This window comes from Amblyomma americanum, chromosome 7 (assembly GCF_052857255.1).
Source record: "Amblyomma americanum isolate KBUSLIRL-KWMA chromosome 7, ASM5285725v1, whole genome shotgun sequence".
NCBI lineage: Eukaryota > Metazoa > Arthropoda > Arachnida > Ixodida > Ixodidae > Amblyomma > Amblyomma americanum.
This window is the reverse complement of record NC_135503.1, coordinates 91,331,087-91,345,282: the sequence shown is the minus strand read 5'-3', so window position 1 is coordinate 91,345,282 and position 14,196 is coordinate 91,331,087. Positions and strand designations below refer to the sequence as shown.

General features: G+C 46.7%; 1 protein-coding gene across 7 annotated transcripts in view; it reads left to right on the top strand.

Moving 5' to 3' along the window:
- The first annotated feature begins 5,718 nt into the window (after window positions 1-5,718).
- Window positions 5,719-14,196, top strand: part of LOC144099393 (juvenile hormone acid O-methyltransferase-like) — a 43,451-nt gene continuing 34,973 nt past the window's right edge. The window contains exons 1-2 of one of the 7 annotated variants that reach the window (XM_077632650.1): window positions 5,900-6,127; window positions 11,903-11,955. In XM_077632650.1, the coding sequence (XP_077488776.1) occupies window positions 6,098-6,127; window positions 11,903-11,955 (83 nt within the window). In that variant the 5' untranslated portion in view covers window positions 5,900-6,097. Of the gene's footprint in view, window positions 5,871-5,899; window positions 6,128-10,873; window positions 10,995-11,902; window positions 11,956-14,196 lie in introns of those variants that run through there. The other 6 variants (XM_077632649.1, XM_077632644.1, XM_077632647.1 and 3 more) reach the window with 6 other exon arrangements.

Below are 14,196 nucleotides of genomic sequence, written 5' to 3'. Positions count from 1 at the left end.
TCGCGCGGCCTCGTCCGCGCTGTGGCTGCCTGCGATGCCGTTGTGTCCTGGCAGCCATTGATAAACAATAGCGTGCCCTTTGTTGACGGCTGAGCGGTGGAGCTCTCGGATTTCCGCGACGAGTTGTTCATGGTACCGATGACGAAGAGGAGATTGTAAGGCTTGGAGGGCTGCCTTTGAATCAGTGAAAACAGACCATTGCTGGGGTGTTCCTTCACTGATATGCTCAATGGCGACACGAACAGCAGTAAGTTCTGAACCAGCCGATGAAGTCCGTTGTGATGTTTTCACTTTCTTAACTATGGCCCTTACGGAGAAGACTACGGAGCCCGAGGAACTGGAAGGGGTTACTGAACCATCGGTGTACACGTGCAGTTGGTGTCAGTGCTTCTCATGCAAATATTAAAGAGTGGTCTGGTTTATTGCTGTCGGCGACAAACCAGCCTTCTTTTTGATGCCCGGAGTGGAAAGAAGCACACGAGGTTGCTGCAGCTTTATAATGGAGAAGACGGTCTAGAGGCTGATGTGAATTGGGTTTTAGGAAGTCGAGATGGGCATGAATAATTTTCGCAATCGATGTACTTAGTCGGCCGGTTAGCAGGAAGACTGGCAAGATGGTGCGCGGGAATCCGAGAGAGGTGACGAATATGCGCTCTCAAGGCTTCGATTGTGACGTAGGCAGTCACTGGATTCTCCCGAGCGATGAGTACTGTTGCGGCTGTAGACGCGCATTTTGGCAGTCCAAGGCACGTCCGCAGAGCTCGAGCCTGGGCACTTTGCAAACACCGTATGTTCGTTTATCTAACGTTCCCTAGTGCAGGGATACTGTACCGAAGGATTCCCATGAATCATGCAGTGTACAGCTGGAGCATCGACTGCACTGATGCTCCCCACGACTTCCCTCCGAGAAAGGAGAGAACGTGAACGATTGATGTCAGTCGCCTTTTCTTGTACGAGACATGTGGGCTCCCTGTTAGATTACGATCGATGATTACTCCAAGGAAGCTATAGCTTCTTTCGTAGGGTATTGTTGACCCATTTATTCGTACGGGGTAATGGGACATGGTCTTACGTGTAAAGGCAACACCAGAACATTTTTCAGTAGTGATCTCAAGGCCTTGCAGGCGGAGGTAGGCCGCAAAATTTCTTGCCGTCTTTTGAAGCCTTGCTCGAGCTTGTGGTCGCGTAAGTCCTGATGCCCAGATACTAATATCGTCTGCATAGACTGAGACTCTCTCCAACTGTGGTAGTGCATCGACAAGGCCGACAAGTGCAAGGCTGGAAAGCGTTGGGCTGAGTACTCCACCCTGTGGGACCCCACGGGAAGTGTAATGTGAAGTTGTTGGTGCGTCCTCAGTCTGCATAAATAGGGATCGGTTAGATAGATAACTGCGTATGCAGCAGAACTTGCGACCACCAAGTTCTGCAGCTTCCAGAGAGTCCAAAATAGCTTGAGGAATGACGTTATCATACGCCCCGTTAACATCCAGAAACAAGGCCGCGGTCAAGCGCTCCAGATGCTTCTGATATAAAATTGATGACACCAGGTCAATCACGCTATCAATAGACTAACATCCCCGCCGAAATCCGGACATTACATCAGGTATATTTAATAGCGCTCCAGATGCCACTCAATTCGCGTATGTACCATCCGTTCCATGAGCTTGCCCACGCAACTAGCTAATGCGATTGGACGGTACGATGCTAGGTCCAGCGGCGATTTCCAGGTTTAAGGACTGGAATCAGGCGACTTCATTTCCATGCGTCCGGAATTGTACCCGCACATGATGATGTGTTGAACAAAAGAACACGTCGAGCCTCCTAACCAAGGTATGCAAATACAGAGTATGTTACTCCATCGGGCCCCGGCGATGAAGACCGTCTGCAACCGGACATGGAGGCGTCTAGTTCTTCTATGGAGAAAAGATAGGTCCATTCGCGAATCCCTAGATCTAGGCACTTGACAGATCTTCAAAGTTGTGGATTGGTTCCTTGGACCTGCTGTTCTTGCGCAAAATTCTTCACAAATCTCTGCTTCAATACGTCCTTGGTGAAGTGCGAGAGACGAATGGTTGGAGCTCCTGAGGAGATGTTCGCAAACCACGCACCACACTCCAGATGCGTGAGAGAGGATTTCGAGGATCCAGTGATTCACAGAATGCTTCCCAACGGTCAGTCTGCAAAATTTCAATTTTGCGCTGGATTTTCTTCTGCGTGCGCTTTGCATCCCTTAAGTCGTGCAACGACATTGTGCGCCTGTGTCTTCACTCTGCTCTTCGTCGAAGTGATCGGAGGCGCTGCAGCTCCACATCGAAGTCTGTGAACTTTGGCATTGGAGTGAAGAAGCATCTCGCATGTTTCATATCCTCCTTGATGCGCTCTTCAATGCATGTTGTAATGTCTTCTCTGCAGGCCTCTTTCATATAGGTTTTAAAAATAGACCAGTCTATTCGTTGCAAACGTTTGGCAGATCTGCATCCAGCAAGACCAGGAACAATAATATATCTAGGGATGTGGTCACTTCCATGAGTTTCTACGTCGACAAACTACCGGACGCGTCGCGCACGGCACCGGCACCGAGACACAGACGCCAAGTCCAGACAACTGCTGTAAGACAGCCCGCGAATGTACGTTGGAGAACTGTCGTGTACGTTGGAGAACCGTCCTTGTGATTTGTGAGCCCAATTCATAAAATCCCATTCGAATTTCTGGCTATGAACCGTTTGCATCCTACAGGCACATGGGAAATAGCAAGGTCATCCTCTATATTCGAAGGGAGCTTACTTATGTGCACCTTACAGTTCCTCCTCACATCCATAACCAGTACGTCTGTATAACGGTGAAAAGGCGCACCCTGACGTTTACGCTTGTGGGAGCGTACTAATCTCCAACAACAAGGTCTGACGCCGACAGAGTGAGGGACTTGTTGGCTATAACACCTAGGCCTTGGGTCGTCGCTGCTGTCTTTAATGCGCATTACGCCAAGTGGGGAGGCATCCGGATGAATTCGAAGAGAAGTCTTGTCTGCTTCGCCTCTGACCACGACCTACAATGCCTTAACCAGATGCAGGTAATTGGTGTAACGCATAGCCGATCCTTTTGGCGCTAGGCGTGAAAGAGGCGCTCGCTTAGACTGCAAAAATATTCATAACATTTCCGAGTTCGTAGATTGAAATTAGTAACAGTAGTCAGGCGTCCTAAACAAATCACAGTTACTAACGACAGATCACGACACATTACTGCAGCATTACTGCATTACCGAGCAAGATCACTTTGCACTTTGGACATGGGATTCAAAGTTCTCTGATACAAGAAGACAATAATGTTTTATAGCACTCTTCAAAAAGCAGCATCTTACATAAGATAGAAGAGGGCGCATTCAATCTATAAGACCCAGGAAAGCCCGCGCACTATAAGCTTGTATTTCATAATGTCTTTATAATGGAAAACTTTTAAAATATGATGTTGTGTTATAGCAGACGATCTTTATTTTGTTTTTGTTTTTTGTTGAGACACTGCCTGCTTGCACAAAGTATTATTTACAAATATATGTACACACTGAACTCTCAAAGAAAGTCTAGTAACATCCGGTGGTGCGGCTCAGAAATACATTCTTCTACTTCATGTGGTCACCCAGGGGCTATCCGCACCGGAGCAGGTGTTTCTGCCGGATAGCACGCAAAGAGAGGCAGGTCGAAAGCAAGTGTTTTGCGTCCGCCTCGCTGACTGGAGCGGGACAGAAGGGGAATGAGTCACCGAAAGGGGAATGGTACTGTGTCGACCACAACCGGGCTACCGCCGGAGTGAGCGTGACACGGAGGCGTAACCTTTGATGCAAGACCTCTTCCCAGCATGCAAGGCTGCCAGGGAGGTCGGTGCCACATGGTGGGAGAAAGCGACGTTAGGGATTTTTGTTTTCTTCAAGGAGTGTTGGCACTGGAGAGATTGGGGCCGCTTTACGGTGACCTGGAGGTACTGATTCGTCACATTCCCCATTCACTAAAGCTAGTGCGGGTGGGCATCATGACGAATCGATCGTACACATACCGTGAGCGAGAATTTTTCAATTATGTCCTGTATAAGCTGCGCCAATAAGTCGGTGTTCAGATTACGCCGCAGACTACGGACGGTGCCTGAGGAGCCTGTGAGGATGTCAAGGTGGCTTCTAGATGGAGACAGTGTACAGAGGATGCTCAATGCTTCCCGAATAGCATACTGAAGAAGTTGGCGCGGAAAAACGAGGACAAGCGAGACAAACAAAGTCTTTGTTTGTCTCGCTTGTCCTCGTTTTTCCGCGCCAACTTCTTCAGTATGCATTTCAACCAACTCGCCCAACTTTCTGCTTTCCCGAATAGCCAACAGCTCTGCCTGTCTCGATAGCCAGACAGGGGAACAAGTGTATGAGCATGTTGCAATTTGTGGAAATAATGCAGGAAAAGATAGCCGTGATCACGGGATCTTCATACACACTATCGTCGATATAGGCCGCGTACCGCCATAGTGAAGTTTCAATCGTAGACAAAAGGTCATCTGCCCCACACTAGACTCACTCGGGTGGCCAACGAATCGTGATTGTATGCAATTAATGTGCCGATAGTCTGTAACTTGCTGGTGAAGCCACGGTGGACGTCACGTGCAGGAAACGATAGGCAACACAGAGCCATCTTCCATATACTTTGCTAGAGCTGCGGCTTCAGGCATATTGCTGCGACGACGATCCGTTGAACGCATAAATTTTGATCTTAATCTTCTAAAGTAGATGTCGCAATAAATTTGAAAGCGTGTTCGTTTCGAAGGGGATATGTATACACTATCTACAAGGCGACATCTGCTTACTGAGTTGGAACAGCGATTCTTAGTTCTAAAAAAGATATGCTCTTACCATTCTCTCTAGATCCACCACGGTGGTTCAGTGGTTATGGCACTCGCCTGCTGACCCGAAAGACGCGGGTTCGATCCCGGCCGCGGCGGTCGAATTTCGATGCAGGCGAAATTCTAGAGGCCCGTGTACTGTGCGATGTCAGTGCGCGTTAAAAAACCCCAAGTGGTCGAAATTTCCGGAGCCCTCCACTACGGCGTCACTCATAGTCTGAGTCGCTCTGGGACGTTAAACCCCCATAAACCATAAACCATTCTGTCTAGCACGGGTTTTAAATGTAGCCGACATCACTGCATTTTTATCAATAAGGCTATCCACTTGGAGAAAAAGTTTTAAATGGGGTGCCCACTAACATGATCTGTGCACTTTATCTACCAGTTTTTAAATGAAATAAGTCTCCCGCTGCATTGCGCCTTCCAGGCCTGCCACGTCTTTTTTTGCTTGCACAAGCCTGTTATATCAGTGGAAGATGCGCGATGTAGTGAGACGGCCAGCTGTGAAATAAAAGGCTTCTTACTGCGAGCAAACATAAACCATCATATAGGTGTTTTACGCCCACTTGCTTACTGCCACAACGTGTCCGTGACCCGCGGTTACGTTCCGTTCGTGCGCCATGATGCGAGCCACGCTCGTGACTGAAGAAGAAGCGATCAAAAGCGTGGGTGCAACACCGTGACAGCGCTGACTCCGAGATAACCACCTGCCCTTTCTTCTCCTCCACTCATCAAAAAGGGGCGTGATGCTAACGGCCACCACAAGCCCTGCTCCTGGCCTGAGCGCGGTGTTTCGTCGCCAGCTGCCGCAGGTGTCTGAAGGCCAGATAGCCCGCAGAAGCGGCGTGTCTGCCGTCCCGTCAAGCCCAGAAGGCGGCGCAGTAAAAGGCGAACAGCCATCAGCGCAGAGGAAAATGCGCTTGGTCCAGTGCGCGCCCGTTGAATGGGAGACTGCCAACGACGACTGGAGCAGCACAGTTCGCTTCGGACTCGTGCTTGTGAGTGCGATTTTCCTTTTCTCGATCTTCATGACCGTGGCCTTCGCCGTGCAGACTAGCCGATCAAAGCGCCATGCTGAGACAGAATGGATGCACTACACTCTAGGGCAGCCTTCGACCTTAATTCTCGAAGCCAACGACACAGACGCCAGTGCGGGATTTGATGTCGATCCGAAGTCTCTGATTCCGTCGCCCTACACCGGCCACCTCCTGCAGAGGACTCGTCCATGAGAGGATCTACAGCCGACCTCACCACAGTGAGACTATGGCTCCAACTGCCCTAGAAACAGAGCCGCCATTTGCATAATTGATGATGCAACAGCATCGAGGCTCTCTCGTTGAGATACGAAGTTTGCAAATTCAGAATGCCGAAAAGACGTTATTACTGATGCCCGGCCAATAATTAATACGCTGTTCAGACAGAGAGGAGGGGCTCAAATGATATACCATGCATCTTAATGTGTCGCGTCCTAATCTGTGCGCTCGTCTTACTGGTCTAGTATACAAGGTCCTGGCATGAATGCCTGCGAAAGTGCAAGGTGTTCTCCTCGCAATGCGAGGCCTGAATACTGCAAAGAGGGACTAGTGTCTTGTCATATTGGGTTCAATTTGAAAGGAGGCTGTTATGGTATATGTAGTATATATACTCCTGAACGTCGTGATGCAGATGTGAATTTAAAATGCTTCGCATTTGTGACGTGCACTGACATGGCACAACGCCAGGGCGATTTTACGCTTCTTCTGCACGAAACATTGGCACCCGCAGCAGGCGTCCAATACTGCAGCGTCTTTCACAGCATCAGACCGCCTCAGCCGATTCGCCACAGCACCGTGTTTAAAGCGGAGATTATGGTTTAGGGGAACTAAAAGCAGCATGCACGGAGAGAGCATTACTTCATTCTCATGTAGCCCAACACGTAGCGTGGTCTCACTGAATGCTTGTTCTTGCTTTCATTTTTTTTATATTTGTGCTCAACATCGCGATATAACAAGAATAGAATAGCGGTGACAATTCAAAAAGTAGTAGTAGTACTAGTAAGTGGTTTTTATTAAAATAATAATAAAGAGGAAGGAAGAGATTTTTGCTAGCCCCGGCATCTGCCATCGATACTGAAGCACCTGAGCTGGGGCAGCTGAAATAAAGGGTAGCAGGCAGAATGCAGAAATGAAAGGAAAGATGTGAGGGGATAGGAAGAGAGGATAGGGGGACAGGTAATATTCACAAACTATTAACACAATAAGAAATGTCTCAAGGTTGTGCGTGTGATTAGTTCATGATGGAGCAATAAAAACAAAAGCGCTGAGCACTATGTTGACTACAACTGGAGTGGGGCGTCCAGATATAGTTAACATAGTGCTGTGCACGTGTGTTAAAAGGTTCGGATGATTCGGAATATATTTCAGTTGTTGCTCTGAGCATCATTTCGAAACCAATTTTCAGACAGCCCCAAATTTTTACAAATTCAATACTTTTCGATGGATTGTTACACGCTAAAGCCCCACTAAGAAATGAGATGCAGTAGTGCAAGGCTCCGAAATCATTTTCACCATCTGGCGTTGTTTAAAGATCATTGACACAGTAGAGCAGAGGGAAGCTTTCCCATTTCTTCGCTATGACACGAACCACAGCAGTGGCATTACGCTCGGCGCCACGGTGCTATTAAGACTCCCCACAACGGTCGGTCAAGGCACTCAAATGTTATATTTAAACCCTTCGTATCTTCGCATTGAAAACAATTTTGTCCGCTGCACCTGTCCCAAGGCTTAGGGAGAAAAACTGTGACAGCTTAACTCTAGGTTGCACCATTGCTTCTGCACTGGCTGTTTCCAAAAACAATGTAATTACCGAAGAAAAATTGTGAAGAGAATCAGATTGTTCGCAACTAAATGTTAGCTACGCTGAGCTCCGGTTTTATTTGGGGTACTCTTAAGTTTTACAGAATCAACAAAATTTATATTATTCTTTTGGTGCCCACTTTGTAATTGCAGGCCTGTTTCTTTCGGCATTGCCTCTGCTTAATTATTGAAGAATATTTAGAGAAATAATTTCTAAAGTCTAATTACAGGGGTCACGACAATTCTTCGCCATTACTCCTTCCGTTAAGTGTAAATAGGAGACGAACAGAGCAGGGCGACTGATTTCTTCATGCTACTGTACACTACGTGTGCGAAATTTGCCGCACAGGGTAGAGCTCCAGTGGGTGCCGGCTCACTGTGACAACCCTGGAAACGAGGCTGCCGATAAATTGGCCCGAGGTTTGATTTGCCGGGCTCAGGACAGTCTCAATCCAGGATTCTCGAGGGAGCGGGCGCACACCTCTGCAGAGCTCACGCAAACACCCCGTTTTGACCGTCGGACTTACCCTCCTCCCCACCCCTCTCTTAAGCACTCCCAACAGAGCCTCTTCAGACGCCTCCAGACCCGCTCTCTGTCATCCCCTCAGTTGTTATCCCACTATTGTGGCACGTCCCCTGCATGTTCCCTATGCGGTGACCCTCACGCCACTCTCTCCCAAATCCTTTTCGGCTGCCCTGCTGACCCTCCCCCGCAGGGACAGCACGCCATCTCAAGCTGGGTGGGCTGGGAGGTCCTGCTCACGTCTGGAGACCCGACATCGCCGCTTGCTGCGGTGACTCGGGCAGCCGACGTCATGTCCCGACATGACCAACATGATGCAGCACGGGACCGCGCAGTGGGCCAGATACCCATCAGGGTCTAAAACTCACTCGCAGCAATAAATTTTTTCTGTCTGTCCGTGCGAAATGGATAAAAGAAACGTGTTCTGTTCTTCAAAGTCACGAAGCCGGCTCTTTGTACGTCAGAATAGATACCATAGAATATATAACAGAAAATGAGGCAAAATTTAATGCTTGTGAAGAAACTTCCGAAAGTATAAAAGCTCAGTTCCATACCATTAATGGAATACGAAAGGCTATTATATTTTTTCAGAACTGCATCGTTTATTCAAGCATTCTATTAGCAGGGCATAAATGGAGTATACGTAAACCTGCTAAAGAACGCCTGCAAAAATTGCCCAGCTACCACATTCTCCGCAAGCGCATTGAGGGAAGGGTGGCCCCGTGGGCTGTCAGGTGGGGACATTGCATCTCTGATTTTTTTTGCATTGCTTTTCTGGAAATCCTCTTCACATACAGTGGAAACAACAGGTAGAAGATTAAAAAACGAATACGTTAGCAGCCACTGGTTTCCTGAAGACGTCGTTGTAAGCAGCGCAGGCGGGTGTTACTGTTAGAGGGTAAATCTAAACCTGATGAAAGAAAAATGTACACGCGAAACGCAAAAGACCACTGCGTGAGAGGGCGCGGCATGAGACAGGTATTTGCCCTCTATAATGTACTTTGGTGTTTTGATGGCAATCATAACTTTGTAATTACACACACTTGTTCCTTTATCTTTCCATGAGCCAGAGGATACGAATCATTCTTTTCAACAGCTGCGGAACTTCTCAGCTCTGCTTTTTACACACCGCTGAGGTAATTAAGAACAGCTGACTCATTCGAACCCTACCGCAGAATCTGTTCTGACCAACATTTTTTGCTCATGGATACTATGGGCAGCGCGCAGTAAGTCAACGGCCTTACCCTGGCGCCGCGCCCAGTGCCTGCACAGACCACTTTTATAGGAAAATTATATCACATTAAACATCCTGTATCGGTAAAAAAAAAGAATATAAAAATATTTGCTTGGTGCTCAGGAGCATGGCAGGAAGAAAAACTACATATTTATTTATTTATTACAATACCTTCAGGGCCCCAGTGGGGCGTTACAGAAGGGAGTGGATAAAAAGTAAAAACAATGCAGCAAAATGAAAACAAAAAGTAAATCGAAAATATAACGTAATACAGTAAGGAATGAAACAACGTAAGCTCGAACAAAATACAAATCAGATTACATAAGAAAACAGCCTAGTCAAACACATAGTCTTCCGCGGCATGTGTAAGAAATGCGTCGCAAGAACATTCGTACCTGAAAACCTTAGAAATTGGCTATCATGCGGTTAATACCATACAACTCGTCAGCTTAATATGACAAGATCCTTTGCAGTAATTATTATGGTCATGTAAATATAGAGACCTTTCTTTAGGGTTTGTCACAGCGATCATTTATGTTCACTCTCCTAATAATGGTGTTCCCATTGCGGTACTACAATTTAAAATTTCGATGGGGTGTTTGGCTTCGATTTTCAGTTGTGCATTTGTTGTTCAAACTTGAGTCCTATCCTAGCTGAAATAACGAAGCAAACAATTCAGATACGGGATAACCGACGGTTTTTTTGATGCAGCAATTATGATTCTAGGAGAAGAACCATGTGCTGAGGGATGGCAGGGAGTCAGTTGAGGAGGCGAGATTACGACATTCAAGGAGAACTCTAGTTTGGGCTAGTTGGTTCATGAATCACAAAGAAAACGGCGCGAAATATGCGGACAAAAGAGAAACAAACAACAGGACCAGCGCCAGGTGGTCCTGTCATGTTTGTTTCTCTTTTGTCCCCGTATTTCCCGCCGTTTTCTTTGTGAGATTGCGACATTAGCGAAAATACAGCGGCGACAGCTCGTTTAAGAACAGGCCAGCTGGAGATTGAAGAGAACGTTGTCCAACAGCGCACAGAACATGAGTCACGTTAAATTTGATTGGCTGCGTAGTTTTTTTTTTGTTCATGTAATTTGGTACGTCACTTGTGAAATAAAGAAAAAAAGGGGCATCACAAAAAATTGTTACGAGAACCACGGTACATGCTTAGGATAAGAAACAGAGAGCATCATGCGAGCGATTATTGTGTGCTGGCGAGAGTGCCACGCAGTACACAAGATATGGATGATAATATTAATGAAAAGAAATTGTGTCACTAAAGAATTCCTCCCTTTAACTTCCGTTGAGGGATGCATGCTCCATGACACGTATCTCATAGCAAGCCACGAGGTCACTGCCGAGAATCCGGTCACTTTGGCTGTCCCGTGTCTGCGTTGTTCTTCTCACAAATGGAATGTAGAGCACAGCTTGTGGTTCCTGTCACGTAGGCTCGGAACGGAATGTGTTTTTTCCTCCGCACACGTGTGATCACCACTAGTACACTTTAACCGCGACAACTGGCACAGGCGAACGTAAGCACATCACGTACTCCTTTATAGGCTATTGGTAGAGTTACACGTTTAGTGCCCGCGTTTCCTTTTAAGAAAAATAGCCTTTATTGAGCACCTTTGAAAGGAAACATAATGCGATAACCAATGACCGTTATGGAAAGCCAGGCAGACAGTCTTTTCAAATTGTAATTCCTCGTACCTTTAGCGAATACGCAGTATATCTATTCCAAAGTAGGCAGTAGAAAATACTAGAAATGAGAGAACGCCAGATACATGCTGGAGCGTGGCGAATAAAGATGGAGCCGCAAATGCGCTCGAACGTTGTAGATGAAGTCATGCCAAAATGATTTGTCACAACTTGGCATGAATCTTCTAAAGAGTCATTTTGAGCGTGCACGTAAACGGCTAGACCAGGAAATAAAATTGAAGTTTGAAAAAAATAGTCGCACCAACAACCATTGTATGGTTTATGAGGTTTGACGGCCCAAAGCTGCTCAATCTACGAGAGACGTCGTAGAGGTGGGCTCAGGGCAATTTGCGCCATACAGGCTTCATCACCGTGCACTGTCATCGCACTGTACAAGGACCAATAGCATTTCTCCTCCATTAAAATGCGACCGCCATGGCCATGATGCAACGGGCGTATTTCGTGTGAGCAGCGGAGCAGCATAACCTCAGAGCCACCGCGAAACCTTTGCAGGACGTTGGGTCCTAAAATAATTTCCAGGTCATCAAAAACCCACCTCAATGGAGCGGAGAACTCCTTACTTTTGTAGTTTTGTGTTGCAACCCATGCTTTATTTACTCTTAACTTGTATTTGCTTCAATTGCCCCGAAAGGATCTGTTTGCGCAGCATGCGTTTTCTGTGTAGCAGAGAGGACCTCACACCCATGACACCTCTGACTTGCTTCCGACATGTTTGTTTTAGGCAAGGCACTCCTTTGAATCTACACAAGCTGCCGCGTACACAGCCCAGAGGATGTTAGTATTTTCTCACATCTTGCGTTTGTATTCTAAACGTCCTGTTCTCTCGCGATTCCGCCGAGGCACACTTGGCCGTTCATTCTCCGTAATGGTGCACTCGGAGGTGGAACCTTTGCCAGCCCTGTTCGTAGTGCCGGAGGTGCTCGAGCAACCTGACGTGTACGACAGAAATGCCCATCGCCACGCAAAAGAAGTGGCCGAAATACCGGACACGTTTCACAAAGCGTTAAGGCCTTGCGAAAACGAGCTGCAACAATCCATTGACGTCGAATGCGGTCCCGGAGGTTTCAAGCAAGGGCATGCTTACCACCCAGTTTAAGCTTAAGTGAACGCCTAACTGCTCGGACAACTAGATTTTGGAGTTGACCACTACTCGCCAATAATTACTTTTCTCATACTTTAGTCACAACTTAATGTTTATTCTGGTGATACCGTCTTCTAAGCGATTCAGATAATTAGAAGTAAGCAAATCAAACCTCCCGCAAGGTTAGCGTTTGGGATTAGAGTTCTTTAATAATACTGATGTAGTGAGACAATACCATGCAGCTATGGTAAATGATTTTCAAATTTATGGTGTGCTCTAAATACAATTCTACGAATTCCTGGACGTAGTATAAGTCATCATCATCATCAGCCTGACTACGCCCACTGCAGAGCGAAGGCCTCTCCCATGTATCTCAAATTAACCCTGACACGGTGGATAATTTTACCCTGCATTTATTCGCACAAGGCAAAAAAAAACAAAATAAAATAAAAGTGAAAGCGAAGCCTGGCACGGCAATGGCTAAAAGGCACTCCACGCGTTGGTAGACTCCTCCTACCTTCAGCGTTGACTTCAAAAAAAAAAGGCGGGAGCCGGGACTTTTAATCCAATTTAAATTAGAGAAATCGGCCGCCCAGGACAACAATTCAAATTCTCTAAGAATGCTTAGAACGTGTACGTGGAGCTCCCGCGGTAAAAAGATGAGTTCAGATTCTTCTTCTGTGCACCTTTAAGGCGTATTTTAGCGTTTGCCATATATGCTCGCGCCAGAACACTATTAAACCTTCAAGGTGCTCTCATCTGGATTGCATTGTCTAACGACGCGTCTAGCATGGCATTTTTTTTCATTTTCATGAACCAATATTTATTCCATGCATAATACAAACAGATGTATTGTCACATCTCTGCGAATAGTTGTTGCCCTGTTCTTGTTTCCGATCATTGACGGTTCTGACGTCAACATTTAGTGTCTTTGTGGGGTTTCTGCAAGCAAATTTGTATGGCACGTTTAAATTTGTGGCGGACCGAGTTTTCAAAACGATTGCTACTTGACTCGTAGAACACTTCAATGAAATAAGAAATGTTTTATCTCTCTCTCTCTCTCTCTTGCGGGTTGGAAAATGAAGCCGCTACCTTCATACGCATTGTATATCACGACTGAGAAGGCGTGTCGTCTGCTTTACTCATGGAACGCATGCGGAGCTGTAATAATAATAATAATTGGTTTTGGGGGAAAGGAAATGGCGCAGTATCTGTCTCATATATCGTTGGACACCTGAACCGCGCTGTAAGGGAAGGGATAAGGGAGGGAGTGAAAGAAGAAAGGAAGAAAGAGGTGCCGTAGTGGAGGGCTCCGGGTTAATTTAAACCACCTGGGAATCTTTAACGTGCACTCACATCGCACAGCAAACGGGCGCCTTAGCGTTTTGCCTACATAAAAACGCAGCCGCCGCGGTCGTGTTCGAACCCGGGAACTCCTTATCAGTAGCCGAGCGCCCTAACCACTGAGCCACCGCGGCGGGTCATGCGGAGCTGCTGAATATGAAATCAGTTCCCATCTGCCATTCCAACATGCTTGCTTGAATTCAAGGCCAATAACGCTTGGAAACTCTCGTTCGCTCAAAGTAGTTTTCTGTCTAATTACTCTTTTTTTTCTTCTACCATCGCTCTGTGCATAATATTGCCTATATTTTGCAAACAAGCACTTAAGCTTCTGCTACCATCCGCTTTATCAATCTCGCGTTTTAATTAACTGCTGTCCCAACTTTTTATGTTCTTTCTCTTTTTGCTAGAAAGCCATGCACGCAATCCAATCAGCAAAGTTTTTTGTTCTTCTTGAATTAGTTGTTTATACAGGACGTATTCAGATGCTATGACACGCCATTGCCCTTGTCGATATTTCTTTCCAGCTGCTTTGAACCCGGCTGACAGTTGTCAATTGAGATGGCACCCAGGCGAAAGTGGGCTAGCCTCAA